At 35.5% G+C, this 18,643-nt stretch overlaps 1 protein-coding gene across 2 annotated transcripts in view; it reads right to left on the minus strand.

Moving 5' to 3' along the window:
* The window catches only part of ATRNL1 (attractin like 1), a 1,027,996-nt gene that overhangs the window by 677,388 nt on the left and 331,965 nt on the right, over nucleotides 1-18,643 (minus strand). For both annotated transcript variants that reach the window (XM_037804686.1, XM_037804687.1), the window contains one exon: nucleotides 13,616-13,834. In XM_037804686.1, coding sequence (XP_037660614.1) covers nucleotides 13,616-13,834 — 219 coding nt within the window. The remainder of the gene's footprint in view (nucleotides 1-13,615; nucleotides 13,835-18,643) is intronic.

The raw sequence follows: 18,643 nt of genomic DNA on the forward strand, positions 1-18,643 counted from the left end.
GGGACTTCTGGCATTGGTGATGTTGTCTGACTGTTTATTCTACTTTAGGTTAAAGTTATCTTTCCTTTTGTTGCTTTCTAGCTGTCATGTTTTTTGTTGTTGTTATTGCTGTTTTATTTCTCTTTCTCTTTTCTTTTCTTTTGTCTCTCTGCCTTCTTTGATCTTCCTCCTCTTTGGTGAAGAAATGGAGATGTCCTTTATAGATAGTGGCAATGGTTCTGAATACATAAATATGTGACTATACAGGGAACCAACAATTGTTTACTTAGGACAGAATGTATGGTGTGTGAACAAAACCTTCTGAAAAGAAAGGGGTTGATGAAGAAACCCTGAGGGCACTATATTGAGTGAAATAAGACAGACACATAAAGGCAAATATTGCAGGATCTCACTTATATGAACTAACTGTAATATGTAAACTCATAGACATTAAATATAAGTTTACCAGGATATAGAATGAGGCTAAAGAAGGGGGAGCGGTTGCTTATTATAAGCAAAATGTTCAACTAGGGTGAACTTAAATGTTTGGAAATGGACCGGGGTGATGGTGGCATGTTGTGAGAATAACAAACAGTGCTGAAAGGTGAGTGAAGGTGGTGGAAAGGGTAAGCTCAGAGTCACGTATGTTACCAGAAGGAAAGTTAGAGGTTAAAAGATGGGAATGTATAAAACAGTGAATCTTGTGGTGGACAATGTCTGTGATAAACTGCACAAATATTAGAAATCTCTTTCATGAACTAGAACAAATGTATGACACTATAACTAGAAGTTAATAATAGAAAGGCATATAGGAAAAAAATATATACCTATTGCAAACTATACACTACAGTTAGTAGTATTTTAATGTTCTTTTATTAACAGTAAGAAATGTACTATACCAAAACTATGAATCAATAATGGAGGGGGTGGTGCTTAGGGGTATGGGAGGATTTGAGTCTCCTTTTTTTGTCTTTATTTCTTTTCTGCAGTAATGAAAATGTTCTAAAAAATTGAAAAAAATTTAATTGTGGTGATGGATGCACAGCTGTATGATGGTATCATGGACAACTGACTGTACACTTTGGATCTTTGGATAGTTGTATGGTATATAAATCTCAATAAAATATATATATAAAGATACAAAATCATATATAGTAAAATTCTGTATTTTTGAAGTTGCATTGGAAAGAATAAAATCAGAGCAAGAGTTGTACACATAAAGTTATTGTTGGAATGAATTAAAGAAGGCCTAAAGAAATGAAAACACATCCATGGTCATGGATTGGAAGCGTTAATATTGTTAAGAAGTCAATACTTCCCAAAATGATCCACAAATTCAAAACAATCCCTGTGAAAGTCAAACTGATATTTTTATAGAAATGGACAAGCTGATCCTAAAATTCATATAGAATTAAAAAGGACCCAGGACAGCCAAAACAATCTTGAAAGTGAAGAACAAAATTGGGGAACTGACAATTTCCAATTTCAAAACCTAATACAAAGATATAGCAATCAAGGCAGTGTGGCCTTGGCATAAAAGAAGACATATAGAAAAACGGAACAGAATTGAGAGATCAGGAAAAAACTCATACATCTATGGTCAAGTGGTTTTCAACAAGAGTGCCAAAATCATTCAATGGGGAAAAAATAGACTCCTCAAAAAATGGTGCTGGGAAAATGGGTATGCACATGCAAACGAATGAATTTGAACCCTTACCTCACACCATATACAACTGATGGGAGGGGCACTCTTCATTGCCAGTTTTGAAGATAGAGGGGCCACTTGGGAGGGAATGCAAACATCTTCTAGAAGTTCAAGTAGTCACTAGATGACAGCCAGAAATGAAAAAAGCGGGGGTAGGTGGGGCAGGAGGGGACCTCAGTCCTATGACTGCAAGGAACTGAATTCTTCTAACAACCTAAATAACCATGGAAGCAAAGTTTTCTCCAGAGCTTCCAGATGAGAATGCAGCCTGACAGAAACCTTGATTTCAACCTTTGAGATAGAGAACAGAGAACCAAGCCATGCCATGCTCCATCATCTGACCAAAAGAACTGTGAGCTAAAGTGTATTGTTGAGCTTCTGGTAATTTACTATGCAGCAATAGAAAACTCATACCCTCTCCAAGATACAGCAGTGAGAGAAAAAATCAAATTGGTATGGTGCCAGCTACACAAATTAAAGCACAATGTGTTAAACTACAATATCTCTGGAAATTAGGAGAGGATCTTTGGCATACACCACTAAACCTTCATCTATTTTGAAGATCTGTTCATTTCAAAATGTTTCTAATTATGTCTTCTTGAAGAATTGAGCCATTTATCATTATAAAATGTCCCTTTATATTTCAGGTAATATTTTTTCTATGAAAGCTATTTGTCTGATATTGATATAGCCAATCCACTTTTATCTTAATTAGTATAAGCATAATATATTTGTTTTAACTCTTTTACTTTTAAATTATTTGTGTCTTATATTTAAATAGGTTTTTCATGGGCAGCCTACAGTTGGCTCTTGCTTTTTTAATTCAACATGATAATCTCAGCCTTTATATTGGGGTGTTTAGATTATTTACATTTAGCATGAATCTATTATCCTGCATTAGTTAACTAATCTCATCTGCTCTGTATTCCTCTTTTCCTCTTGTTCTGCCTTCTTTTGGGTTAACTATTAATTGTGATTCAATTTTATCTCCTTTCTTGACTATCAAGCTATGACTGCTGTGCTCTTTTATTAATTGTTTGAGAGTTTAGAATATACACATACAAATTATCACAGTCTACTTTCAAGTGTTATTATCCCATTTCGCACATAGTATAAGAAACTGAATACACTATACTTTCATTTTTCTCCTCTTGGTCTTTAAGCTATTGTTGTCACACAGTTTACTTCTACAAACACATCAAACCCACAATACTTTATTGTTATTTTTGCATTTTTATTGTCCTTTTTAGATATTTAAATAAGATAAAAGTCTTTACCCACATTGTTCCATTTCTGTTACTCTTCATTCCTTTGTGTAGACCCGTGTTTATATCTGGAATAATTTTCCTTCTGCTTCAAGAACTTCCCTCAGCATTTCTTATAGAGCAGCTCCACTGGTGATGAATTTTTAAAGCTTTGAAAGTCTGAAAGCATCTATTTTGCCTTCATTTTTTAAGGATATCCTCACTAAGTAAAGAATTATAAATAAACCTTTTTTTCCTTTTGGTATTTTAAAGAAGTCACTTCACTGTATTCTGAGTTCCACTTTTTCTGATGTGAAATTTGACATCAGACTTATCTTTGTTCCTTGTATGTAACAAGTCTTTTCCCTTTGGCTTCTTTTAAGACTATCTTTTTCCACTGGTTTTAAGCAATTTGATTATTATGTACCTTAGTGTAGACTTCTTAATGTCTCTTGTTCTGGATTTCATTGACATTCTTGGGTCTGTGAGCCTATGGTTTTCATCAAATTTGGAAAACAATTTGGCCATTATTTCTTCCAATTTTTCTACACACTCCCTCTATTCTTGAGGATATCCAATTACAAAACTATGGGCCACATGAAGTTGTCCCACAGCACACTGATACTCTGTACACTTTGTTTCAGTCATTTTTATCTCTCTGCTTTATTTGGAGTGTTTCCTATTCTTTATCTTTGCATATACTAACCTTTACTTTTCAATAATTAATCTGATATTAATCATATCCAATTCATTTTTTATTTCAGACATTGCATTTCCTCTCAGTTCCATGTGGGTCTTTTTTATACTTTCTATAACTCTTCTGAACATGCTCAATCATCTAGTTTCTTAAGTATATAGAATACAGTTATAATAACTTTTAATATCCATATCTACTAATTCTAACATCTGTTTCATTTCTGGGTTGGTTTCAACTGATTTGTCTTACTCATTATGCATCATATTTTCCTGCTTTTGGCATACCTGCTACTTTTTATTCGATGCCAGAAATTTTTAAATTATATTTTTCCCCTGCTTTCTGAATGCTGATAACAGTCACAGAACTCTAAAGGTCATCTTTTATATAGAAGGATACTTTTTTTTTTTTAACCAGAAAGCACTCATCCCTCATCACAAAGAAGATCCCTCCCTCATCCCGAAATGTTTGTAAGGTATTGTGGAATGAGATGTAACTCTTGAAATCTGGCCCAGCTGAGTCCAGCCTAAGCACTTTATTGGCATACTGAGAGCATGGGAAATTGTGTTCAACCTCTCAGATTATAAAATTTTCCCGGTATGTTTTAGTTACTCCTCCAGGAAAGTAAGTAGAAAGCCAGGAACTGCGTGCACTGGACACCAGAGAGCAATCTGACTATGGGCATACTTCATACAACACTCATGAAAACGTGGAACTGCTGAGATCAGCAAAATCTAAGCCCAATACTGAAAGCTTCAAAGACTTGCAATTTGGGCAGGTCAAGACAAGACCAGAACTAAGAGAGCTCTGAGACAAAAGGCAATAATCCAGTGGCTGAGAAAATTCACTAAACACCACAACTTCCCAAGAAAAGGGGGGTGTCCGCTCACAGCCATCATCCTGGTGGACAGGAAACACTCCTGCCCATCGCCAGCCCCATAGCCCAGAGCTGCCCAAGACAACCCAGTGTGACGGAAGGGCTTCAAATAACAGGCACACACCACAAAACTGGGCGTGGACATTAGCCTTTCCTGCAACCTCAGTTGATTGTCCCAGAGTTGGGAAGGTGGAGCAGTGTGAATTAACAAAGCCCCATTCAGCCATCATTTCAGCAGACTGGGAGCCTCCCTACACAGCCCAGGAGCCCAGAACCGCCCTGGGGGGACGGCATTTACCTGTGACATAGCACAGTCATCCCTCAACAGACCAGGGGTGCACAGCCTGGAAGAGGGACCCACTCACAAGTCTCAGGAGCCATACGCCAACACCAACCACTTGTGGGTCAGTGGGGGAGACAAACTGTGGCAGTACTGAACGGAAGGATTAAACTATTGCAGCAGCTTTAAAACTCCAGGATCACCAGGGAGATTTGATTGTTAGAGCCACCCCCCATCCCTGACCGCCGAGAAACACGCTCCATATACAGGGAGAGCAACACCAACTACACATGCAAGCTTGATACACCAATTGGACCACACAAGACTCACTCCCCCATTCACCACAAAGGCAAAGCAGGGGAGAACTGGCTTGTGGAGAACAGGTGGCTCGTGGACGCTACCTGCTGGTTAGTTAGAGAAAGTGTACTCCACGAAGCTGTAGATCTGATAAATTAGAGATAAGGACTTCAATTGCTCTACAAATCCTAAAAGAACCCTAACAAGTTAAGCAAATTCCAAGAGGTCAAAAACAACAGAAAATTATAAAGCATATGAAAAAACCAGATGATATGGATAACCCAAGCCCAAGCACCCAAATCAAAAGATCAGAAGAGACACAGCACCTAGAGCAGCTACTCAAAGAACTAAAGATGAACAATGAGACCATAGTACAGGATACAAACGATATCAAAAAGACCCCAGAAGAGCATAAAGAAGACATTGCAAGACTAAATAAAAATATAGATGATCTTATGGAAATTAAAGAAACTGTTGACCAAATTAAAGATTCTGGACACTCATAGTACAAGACTAGAGGAAGTTGAACAACAAATCAGTGACCTGGAAAATGACAGAATGGAAAATGAAAGCATAAAAGAAAGAATGGGGAAAAAAATTGAAAAAATCGAAACAGACCTCAAGGATACGATAGATAAAATAAAACGTCCTAATATAAGACTCATTGGTGTTCCAGAAGGGGAAGAAAAGGGTAAAGGTCTAGGAAGAGTATTCAAAGAAATTGTTGGGGAAAACTTCCCAAATCTTCTAAACAACATAAATACACAAATCATAAATGCTCAGCAAACTCCAAATAGAATAAATCCAAATAAACCCACTCTGAGACATATTCTGATCACACTGTCAAACACGGAAGAGAAGGAGCAAGTTTTGAAAGCAGCAAGAGAAAAGCAATTCACCACATACAAAGGAAACAGTATAAGACTAAGTAGTGACTACTCAGCAGCCACCATGGAGGCGAGAAGGCACTGGCACGATATATTTAAAATTCTGAGTGAGAAAAATTTCCAACCAAGGATACTTTATCCAGCAAAGCTCTCCTTCAAATTTGAGGGAGAGCTTAAATTTTTCACAGACAAACAAATGCTGAGAGACTTTGCTAACAAGAGACCTGCCCTACTGGGGATACTAAAGGAAGCCCTACAGACAGAGAAACAAAGAAAGGACAGAGAGACTTGGAGAAAGGTTCAGTACTAAAGAGATTCGGTATGGGTACAATAAAGGATATTAATAGACAGAGGGGAAAAATATATATGACAAACATAAACCAAAGGAAGATAGCTGATTCAAGAAATGCCTTCATGGTTATAACATTGAATGTAAATGGATTAAACTCCCCAATTAAAAGATATAGATTCACAGAATGGATCAAAAAAAGTGAACCATCAATATGTTGCATACAAGAGACTCATCTTAGACACAGGGACACAAAGAAATTGAAAGTGAAAGGATAGAAAAAAATATTTCATGCAAGCTACAGCCAAAAGAAAGCAGGTGTAGCAATATTAATCTCAGATAAAATAGACTTTAAATGCAGGGATGTTTTGAGAGACAAAGAAGGCCACTACATACTAATAAAAGGGGCAATTCAACAAGAAGAAATAACAATCATAAATCTCTATGCACCCAATCAAGGTGCCACAAAATACATGAGAGAAACACTGGCAAAACTAAAGGAAGCAATTGATGCTTCCACAATAATTGTGGGAGACTTCAACACATCACTCTCTCCTATAGATAGATCAACCAGACAGAAGGCCAATAAGGAAATTGAAAACCTAAACAATCTGATAAATGAATTCGATTAAACAGACATATACACAACATTACATCCCAAATCACCAGGATACACATACTTTTCTAGTGCTCACGGAACTTTCTCCAGAATAGATCATATGCTGGGACATAAAACAAGCCTCAATCAATTTAAAAAAGATTGAAATTATTCAAAGCACATTCTCTGACCATGATGGAATACAATTAGAAGTCAATAACCATCAGAGACTTAGAATATTCACAAATACCTGGAGGTTAAACAACACACTCCTAAACAATCAGTGGGTTAACGAAGAAATAGCAAGAGAAATTGCTAAATATATAGAGATGAATGAAAATGAGAACACAACATACCAAAACCTATGGGATGCACCAAAAGCGGTACTGAGGGGGAAATTTATAGCACTAAATGCATATATTAAAAAGGAAGAAAGAGCCAAAATCAAAGAACTAATGGATCAACTGAAGAAGCTAGAAAATGAACAGAAAACCAATCCTAAACCAAGTAGAAGAAAAGAAATAACAAGGATTAAAGCAGAAATAAATGACATAGAGAACAGAAAAACAATAGAGAGGATAAATATCACCAAAAGTTGGTTCTTTGAGAAGATCAACAAGATTGACAAGCCCCTAGCTAGACTGACAAACTCAAAAAGAGAGAAGAACCATATAAACAAAATAATGAATGAAAAAGGGGACATAACTGCAGATCCTGAAGAAATTAAAAAAAATTATAAGAGGATACTATGAACAACTGTATGGCAACAAACTGGATAATGTAGAGGAAATGGACAATTTCCTGAAAACATCTGAACAACCTAGACTGACCAGAGAAGCAACAGAAGACTTCAATCAACCCATCACAAGTAAAGAGATCCAATCAGTCATCAAAAATCTTCCCACAAATAAATGCCCAGGGCCAGATGGCTTCACAGGGGAATTCTACCAAACTTTCCAGAAAGAACTGACACCAATCTTACTCAAACTCTTTCAAAACATTGAAGAAAATGGAACACTACCTAACTCATTTTATGAAGCTAACAACAATCTGATACCAAAACCAGGCAAAGATGCTACTAATAAAGGAAAACTACCAGCCAATCTCCCTAATGAATATAGATGCAAAAATCCTCAACAAAATACTTGCAAATCGAATCCAAAGACACATTAAAAAAATCATACACCATGACCAAGTGGGGTTCATTCCAGGCATGCAAGGATGGTTCAACATAAGAAAATCAATCAATGTATTACAACACATTAAAAACTCGAAAGGGAAAAATCAAATGGACATCTCAATAGATGCTGAAAAAGCATTTGACAAAATCCAACATCTGTTTTTGATAAAAACACTTCAAAAAGTAGGAACTGAAGGAAACTTCCTCAATATGATAAAGAGCATATATGAAAAACCCACAGCCAGCATAGTACTCAATGGTGAGAGACTGAAAGCCTTCCCTCTAAGATCAGGAACAAGACAAGGATGCCAGCTGTCACCACTGTTATTCAACATTGTGCTGGAAGTGCTAGCCAGGGCAATCTGGCAAGACAAAGAAATAAAAGGCATCCAAATTGGAAAAGAAGAAGTAAAACTGTCATTGTTTGCAGATGATATGATCTTATATCTGGAAAACCCTGAGAAATCGACGATACAGCTACTAGAACTAATAAACAAATTTAGCAAAGTAGCAGGATACAAGATTAATGCACATAAGTCAGTAATGTTTCTATATGCTAGAAATGAACAAACTGAAGAGACACTCAAGAAAAAGATACCATTTTCAATAGCAACTAAAAAAATCAAGTACCTAGGAATAAACTTAACCAAAGATGTAAAAGACCTATACAAAGAAAACTACATAACTCTACTAAAAGAAATAGAAGGGGACCTTAAAAGATGGAAAAATATTCCATGTTCATGGATAGGAAGACTAAATGTCATTAAGATGTCAATTCTACCCAAACTCATCTACAGATTCAATGCAATCCCAATCAAAATTCCAACAACCTACTTTGCAGACTTGGAAAAGCTAGTTATCAAATTTATTTGGAAAGGGAAGATGCCTCGAATTGCTAAAGACACTCTAAAAAACAAAAACGAAGTGGGAGGACTTACACTCCCTGACTTTGAAGCTTATTATAAAGCCACAGTTGTCAAAACAGCATGGTACTGGCACAAAGATAGACATATAGATCAATGGAATCGAATTGAGAATTCAGAGACAGACCCTCAGATCTATGGCCGACTGATCTTTGATAAGGCCCCCAAAGTCACTGAACTGAGTCATAATGGTCTTTTCAACAAATGGGGCTGGGAGAGTTGGATATCCATATCCAAAAGAATGAAAGAGGACCCCTACCTCACACCCTACACAAAAATTAACTCAAAATGGACCAAAGATCTCAATATAAAAGAAAGTACCATAAAACTCCTAGAAGATAATGTAGGAAAACATCTTCAAGACCTTGTATTAGGCGGCCACTTCCTAGACTTTACACCCAAAGCACAAGCAACAAAAGAAAAAATAGATAAATGGGAACTCTTCAAGCTTAGAAGTTTCTGCACCTCAAAGGAATTTCTCAAAAAGGTAAAGAGACAGCCAACTCAATGGGAAAAAATTTTTGGAAACCATGTATCTGACAAAAGACTGATATCTTGCATATATAAAGAAATCCTACAACTCAATGACAATAGAACAGACAGCCCAATTGTAAAATGGGCAAAAGATATGAAAAGACAGTTCTCTGAAGAGGAAATACAAATGGCCAAGAAACACATGAAAAAATGTTCAGCTTCACTAGCTATTAGAGAGATGCAAATTAAGACCACAATGAGATACCATCTAACACCGATTAGAATGCCTGCCATTAAACAAACAGGAAACTACAAATGTTGGAGGGGATGTGGAGAAATTGGAACTCTTATTCACTGTTGGTGGGACTGTATAATGGTTCAGCCACTCTGGAAGTCAGTCTGGCAGTTCCTTAGAAAACTAGATATAGAGTTACCATTCGATCCAGCAATTGCACTTCTCGGTATATACCCGGAAGATCGGAAAGCAGTGACATGAACAGATATCTGCACGCCAATGTTCATAGCAGCATTATTCACAATTGCCAAGAGATGGAAACAACCCAAATGTCCTTCAACAGACGAGTGGATAAATAAAATGTGGTATATACACACAATGGAATACCACATGGCAGTAAGAAGGAACCATCTCGTGAAACATATGACAACATGGATGAACCTTGAAGACATAATGCTGAGCGAAATAAGCCAGGCACAAAAAGAGAAATATTATATGCTACCACTAATGTGAACTTTGAAAAATGTAAAACAAATGGTTTATAATGTAGAATGTAGGGGAACTAGCAATAGAGAATAATTAAGGAAGGGGGAACAATAATCCAAGAAGAACAGATAAGCTATTTAACGTTCTGGGGATGCCCAGGAATGACTATGGTCTGTTAATTTCTGATGGATATAGTAGGAACAAGTACACAGAAATGTTGCCATATTAGGTACCTTTCTTGGGGTAAAGTAGGAACATGTTGGAAGTAAAGCAGTTATCTTAGGTTAGTTGTCTTTTTCTTACTCCCTTGTTATGGTCTCTCTGAAATGTTCTTTTATTGTATGTTGTTTTTTTTTTTTCATACAGTTGATTTAAAAAAAAAAAAAAAAAACAAGGAGAAAAATATGCACAGCCCCCTTGAGGAGCCTGTGGAGAATGCAGGGGTATTGGCCTACCCCACCTCGATGGTTGCTAACATGACCACAGACATAGGGGACTGGTGGTTTGATGGGTTGAGCCCTCTACCATAGGTTTTACCCTTGGAAAGACGGTTGCTGCAAAGGAGAGGCTAGGCCTCCCTATAATTGTGCCCAAGAGCCTCCTCCTGAATGCCTCTTTGTTGCTCAGATGTGGCCCTCTCTCTCTAGCTAAGCCAACTTGAAAGGTGAAATCACTGCCCTCCCCACTACGTGGGATCAGACACCCAGGAGAGTGAATCTTCCTGGCAACGTGGAATATGACTCCTGGGGAGGAATGTAGACCTGACATCGTGGGACGGAGAACATCTTCTTGACCAAAAGGGAGATGTGAAAGGAAATGAAATAAGCTTCAGTGGCAGAGAGATTCCAAAAGGAGCCGAGAGGTCACTCTGGTGGGCACTCTTACACACAATTTAGACAACCCTTTTTAGGTTCTAAAGAATTGGGGTAGCTGGTGATGGATACCTGAAAGTATCTAACTACAACCCAGAACCCATGAATCTCGAAGACAATTGTATAAAAATGTAGCTTATGAGGGGTGACAATGGGATTGGGAAAGCCATAAGGACCACACTCCACTTTGTCTAGTTTATAGATGGATGAGTAGAAAAATAGGGGAAGGAAACAAACAAAGAAACAGACAAAGGTACCCAGTGTTCTTTTTTACTTCAATTGCTCTTTTTCACTTTAATTATTATTCTTGTTATTTTTGTGTGTGTGCTAATGAAGGTGTCAGGGATTGTTTTAGGTGATGAATGTACAATTATGTAATGGTACTGTGAACAATCGAATGTACAATTTGTTTTGTATGACTGCGTGGTATGTGAATATGTCTCAATAAAATGAAGATTAAAAAAACATTTTCCCAATAAATCTGTGGTTATTTGAAGCTGTATGTACCCCAGAAAAACATGTTCTTAAATCTATTCCATTCCTGTGGGTATTAACCCATTGTAAGTAGGATCGTTTGATGATGTTACTTCAGTTAAGGTGTAACACACCTCATTCTGAATGGGACTTAATGCTATTGCTGGAGTCCTTTAAAAATGGAATGAATACAGAAAAACAGAGAGAGAAAGCCCACAGGCACAAGAGGCTGGAAGCAATAAAGCCCAGAAGAGAAGGGAGGGACCAGCAGACACTGTCATCTGCCTTTCCACGTGGCAGAGGAGCCAAGGATCGCCAGCAGCCAGTCTTTGGGAAGAAGGCATCGCCTTGATGATGCCTTGATTTGGACATTTTTCTCAGCCTCAAAAATGTAAGCTAATAAATTCCCATTGTTTAAGCCAACTCATTTCATGGTATCTGCTTTAAGCAACCCAGGAAACTAAAATAAAACCTTATTTTATATTTGAACCAGATGATACTAATCAGTGCATATCTACATCCCCATTGCATAGCAAGGTTCTAAAATATTTACTCTCCCCTGAAACTCCTATTAGAGACATTTGGAAATTCTCATTTTATCCTCACTGTTTTTAACCTCTTTTTCATGTTTTGCATCATCTTATATCTTTCTACGTCTCTCTGCTGCATTTAGGATTATTTTTTCATATTTATCTTCCAGTTTATTAATGACTTCTTCAACTATTATCTGCTATTTAATGCAGCCATTTAGTTTTTAATTTCTATAAAACTATAGACTATATTTTATAAGTTATATAGACTACATATTTTTTTCATTTCTAAAAGTTTCTTTTGATTATTTTTCTAAACTGCCATGTCTTTTTAAAAACTTTTACTTGAAATATTTTAGATTTACAAAAGACTTTGCAACATTTTACATATTATGTCTATGTACTCTTAACCCAGCTTCCTCTAATGTTATTATCTTATATAACCATAGTATATTCATCAAAACTAAGAAATTAACATTGGTACAACACTCTTCACTAAACCACAAACTCCCAGTTCTTCAGTGGAACAATTCTGAGAAGCATTCTAAATGGTTCCTCAGAGGTTTTTAGTGAGTCTGAGCCCAAGTTGCCTACAATGGCAGCCAATTTAATGCACATATTTCTAGTTTTCTCCCTTCCTTTTGAAACTTTCTCCATTCCCTCACTTCCATTTCCCAAATAAACAACCTCACCCATGTCCTTGTGTCAGGCTTACCTCTTCTGGAACATTCATGCTCCATATACCCTCCATGAGCCACCCCCTGATATCCTTTAGGTGTTTATCGTTACTACTCAATGAGATCTTCTCTCATCGCTCACCCTATTTTAGATTACAAGCCTTATTCCCCTTCCTATTTGATTCATTTTTTTATTACCACTTACCACCATCTAACTTCATATATGTGTGTGTGTGATTACTTTTATGAACTTCACTTAAAATATAAACTCCATGAATGTGGTGATTTGTTAATTGCTGTGTCTTAGCACCTAAATCAGTCCTTGGCACATAGTAAGCAACCAATAAAAAATATATTAAATAAATTAATTTTTCAAGAAATTTGATTCTGATTCAATATAAGAACAAAATCTCTAAGAGCTCCTGAAAACTTTAATGCCCTTCAAAATTGAATGCTAGTGAATACAAATTGCCACTTTGAAAATGAGGCCAAATTACTCCATTATGGATGTTATATAAAACATTCCTATATTTAGCATGATGGTTGACTGGATGGTCTTTTTATAATACTATAACATACACATGCACACACACATTACATAATATCTATGTAAAAGATTACACTACAGGGTGAAAATTGGCACAAAGTCAATACTTTTTCCTATTAATAGTTCACATGAAGCCAAATCTAGTCATTATCTCCCAAGTATCTATTGAGCCTATTTAATAACTACAAATAGAATACCACCTATACCACAGAGATGGAATATAGCCTAAGGAAGAATTTTTTCCTTCTTTGAAATTTGAGTCTCATTACTATTCTTACTATTTTTTCTAAATCTTTATCATAAGGGAGGAAAAATCTTTGTCCCACTCAAGCAGAAAGTGGAATTGTTTTAATCACATTTTTATTACCTGGACACTGGATAAAGGACCACTCATAGTTCTTTTCTTTGGGGCAAAGACTGGTGTCAAGAACCATCTCATTGCTGTGCATTCCCACAAGCTTCATTGGTCCCCGTGAAGATCCTTCAGTGCAGTGTCCTCTTCCTGTGTTACTAGGATCATTGCACCAGCCACACCCAGGCTGTTCCAAACACTGCCCACAGGTTCTTAATCCAGAACAATTTTGAGCTGCATGACAGGGACACAAACAAAAATGTTATATGGCTTTATATTCAAACAGAATTGTAAACTAATAGAAAAATGTCATCCTGACAAAAGATTGTAAATGGTCCTCTATAGTTAATCTAAATATTTTTGCAATAATACTTAAGAGATGGCAATTCCATTAAGCAAATAAAACATACACACAACAGGAACAAAGAGGAGATGAGTGAATTGACTTGGAGGCAGTGGGAAAGGAGTGATACCACAACATGGAGAAAAATGAAGTCAGTATTTAGAGATTCGTGAGACTTTGCCAGTTCTGGGACCTCGTTTGGAGCTGATTCAGTAGCCTACAAGCCACCTTTACCACTGTCAGTGATATATAGCCACATTAGCTGTTAGCTGTTTTTGTTGTGCCTAGTGAGTGCATTTGATGAAAAACTGCCTACACTCTGCCTGTCAATTCCCTGAGACTGCTGAGTCGCACTTGGACTGCCTCTCATGGACAATGCTCTTCCCAAGGGTCAAGGTACTAGTATTTGGCTATCAGGTAATGAGTAAAACCAACCTCATCCAAAGAGCCAAGATGAGGGAACATGGGAACCTGATTCTCTGCCTCAGCCAGGCAACCAGCAGCACTCAATCCCCCTGATTCTAAGGGCTACAGAATGTCACCTCAAGACTCAATTGCTGATGCTCAACCTCTTTTTTTCTTAAATTGAAGTTATAACCTATAAAACTCAACGTAACCTTTGAAGATTTTAATGCATTTTCTAAGGATGAACAGATATTATAGTCTGCCATCATATTCACACTACTTGCTAGGTGATATACTACATTTTTAATTCACAATCAAGAGAATCCCATAATTGGGCTGAAAATTTCCAGAATTTTTCTTACTAATGTTTTGATAGAAATGGTACAGTTTTTCTTTGGAACTATTTATCCACAGATGATACTGACAGAGGTAAGAGACACCAAGAATTATGTCTTCTAGTTACATGGTAGAAAAACCCCAGAGGAAAAATTGGTACATTTCTGGCAGACTTAATTTCACTGTTGTGGCATTGATAACTTAACTGTGACTCTGTGTTTTAATACTTCTGGAAACAAAAATATTCCTCGGATTGCTGCAAACAAAAGTGGTAAGAGCTTCTCAGTGAACATTAGGAACTCAATATTGTGGGGTCTGCATAGACAATGTAATCTTGAATTAAATAATTCATCAATTGCAAAATGATTTGTTGTGAATCCTTTGGATGCTGAGCATCTCAGAGACTGGATGTAAGAAGACAGTATAAGTACCATTTCCTGTATTTCCTTAATGAGAAATAAAGAATACTCTGAATCACTGAACACAAGTGGCTAATGTTAACCCTGATAAATAATTCAAGACATGATTCGTCCTTTGAAATTTATCTTTTCAGCAGTACACAGTAACCGATACTTCATTCAAAAGATTCTTAGATAACTGAACATTACATATGTTACTGTACCCCTCCCTTTGCTTTCTTGCTTTGAAATATTTGTTATATCTCTGATTGTAGTTATCCCACAGTATTATTGACTGGGTTATTGTCTTCAAAACTATATTGGGTTGCTATGCAATCAATAGGAAATAATGGAAAATATCAGATTAGTTATTTTGACATTCCAATTATTTACCATTGTGATGATTTGAAATAAGTCTTTACTGGGTCTCACCCATAGTAAACCTCCTTTCCTTATATAGTCTATGGATATCTCCTACTTAAGTAAATATTATTTGAGGACTATTTTTATAGAAAAGATAATAATCAAAATGGCTTTAAGATGCATTACAGAGAAATTAAATCTAAACTCTTCTGGTACACAGGTAGGGAAACCTTAGGTTTAAAAATCTTGGGTTTCTTGCAATGACTGAATGGCAATCTATTAATCCTTTACTACCTATTAGATTTTAGGCTTTAATAACAACTACAGAATGCCATGTTCAAAGGCACATTCTATTTCTCTCGGATTCCATTTTAGTTATGAAATGGCTTTAATAACTACAAAATGCCATGTTCAAAGGCACATTCTATTTCTCTCGGATTCCATTTTAGTTATGAAACTATTAAGGTAATTTTGGTTTTGTTTTTGCTCAGTAGAAAGCAACATGCATTGCTGAAAGGTTAATGGAAAATTCTTTCTTAGTATTAATTTAATTTTAGTTATGAAACTATTAAGGTAATTTTGGTTTTGTTTTTGCTCAATAGAAAGCAACATGCATTGCTGAAAGGTTAATGGAAAACTCTTTCTTAGTATTTAAAGAAAGTATTTAATTCTTTCTTAGTATTTAATAGTTACAGACTCAAATATTGTTTTGTTTTGTTTTTTCTTACAGAAAAAAGTATTACAGGAAACCTTTTGTAGGCTGTGGTATTTTTCCTAAAGTTATGGATGGTATAGGAACTACATATAAATTACAAATAATTACAACAATTATTTTTATGCTATTTAATATATATTTATTTTTGGCTTTATGAAAGATCAAGTTGTAAAATATTCAGTCTGTTTTTTGAAATGTTTAAGAATTTGAAAAATCAATCTGTAAAAAACTGTCATCATATTTTTTTAAAAATGATTTCCTTTCCTAATAGCAAGAAAAGATTGGTTAAGCATGAACATAAACCTATAAAATATTGAAAGATATACAGATTTGTGATTTGTATACCATATTATCATGTTTCTTATTATTCCATTTTACCATATCAAGCTAACTGCATTTCAATTTGAACTTTCATATGAGAGCTAAGTCTTCCATTACTTCTTTTAAAAAGGCCCTTGAAGTTCCTTTTTATAGATAGAATAGCTAACTGCTTAAAATATATGAATTATTAATAATTCCAGCTATTAATAAAGGTTGATCATAAATCATTAGGCAAACTTTGTCTTAAAATATATTTCATTTCTTCAACTGGTGAATTTTAAACATTAATATCATGGTATTTTAACTGGAAAAATAATGGAGAATACTACAAAATGCTTATTTGTTTCTCATTTACAAAGAGAAATTTCTATCAAGTGCCATTCACCAGAAGACCTCAAATGATCATGAGACAACTTTCCAAAAGCAGCATAAAACTCAGACCATTTCCAAAAGAAAATTTTATTTATAATTATGAAACAGTTTTAAAATATTTAATATCATCAATGTTAAGTGATTGCTATACATAATAGAAAACGATAATATAAACCTATTCCATATAACCCCACTAAAATATATATAGCAGATTAAAGACAAAAGCATGACAAAACTGAAGCAGACACCATTGAAACAGTAACCCTCAGCTGCTTTTAGCACTTGGATTTTACACAAGGATGCCATTTTAATTCCTAGCACCTACTTCATTTCCCATCATTTCTTCATTGCTCATTAAAGGTTTGCTGGTTAAAAACCTGGAAAACCATTAAACATAATGAAGAAGATGTTTGTGTGGTTTTCACAAAGAGTGGGCCACTGCCAGGTAAATACTACTTCCAGAAAATACAATAAGGTCTCCTTGAGTACAAAGCCCCTCCTCCCCACTGTGATGCACAGGGACCTATAATAATAATAATAATAATAATAATAATAATAATAATAATAATAATAATGATAATAATAAGCTTTAAAACAAAAATAACTTCTATAGTAATATTTCACATCATCAGCAAAATTGAGCTATATATACAGCCATAGGTAAGGCAAATATGGTGGTGACAATACACAGACTAATGAAAGACCTATGGAAAAGAAAAATCTAGCAGACTAGACTAAATGCTTAAGGAACAAATTGTAGATTAAAAAGTAGATAATAAGACCTCTATAACAATCAAGAAAACAAAAGAAGCAAAAGATCAAAAATAGCAGACACAATGTAGAACTGAAGAAGCAACCTATGCATGTCTAGCTGATGATCCCACCAGCAATATTTAGTTGCAATTATTTACTTTGTCAGTGGTAAAAAACAATTCATACCTGTATTTAAATAGTTGATAATATTTAACTTATCTTCTCAATAAATTAAGTTATAACAATTTTTAGAGTGGAAATACACAGTTTTCAAAAAATCATTTTATATTAATAAAAAGCCTCAATTAAAAAACTATAAATAGGAAAAATACTTCAATCTTAGCAAACAAGGAGAAGGAAAAGACAAGTGACATTAAGAAACACTGAGATATACCCAGAAGTTACACCAAGTATTTTAAGATTTCCAAAAAGAATAAATAGAAAAAAACAAATAACCTGACAAGTTAAAGAACATTTTTAAAGAATGAAAGAGCCAATGGGAATTCATTTTAAAAATTCTCATCTATTGAAAAAATGAATTGAAAGAAATTGTAAAATTTTAGAATGCCAAGGATAAAGAGAAAAATCTTAAAGACTCCCAAAGAAAAAGAAAAAAGTTGCCCCACAAAAGGATGAAAATTAGACTGGCATGAGAATTCTCAATCACAACACTGAATGTCGAAAGGTATTCTGGAGGAAAAATTTATTTAGCATTACACACTCAGACATTTTATCATTCACATGAAAATGAAAACTACATTTTTAGACATGCAAATGCTAAAAAAGTTTACTATCCACAAACATGTTTGGAAAGAATTACTGACGACTACTCTCCAAAAGATAAAGGGAGCCAATAGGCTGACAAGAGGTCCAGAAGCTACTTAGGAAAGTAGTGTTACACATCATGCTTCATGGAAACCTGCCGATAGCTGCTTCCAGGAAGGAAAGAGACAGGGGAAGCCAGTGGACAGAAGCAAAAATCTAAAGTCCACCTAAAAGAGAGTTGCAAAGATGGGATGAGAGGAGAGATAATAATA

The sequence above is a fragment of the Choloepus didactylus genome, chromosome 15 (genome assembly GCF_015220235.1).
Source record: "Choloepus didactylus isolate mChoDid1 chromosome 15, mChoDid1.pri, whole genome shotgun sequence".
NCBI classification, from domain to species: Eukaryota; Metazoa; Chordata; class Mammalia; order Pilosa; family Megalonychidae; genus Choloepus; species Choloepus didactylus.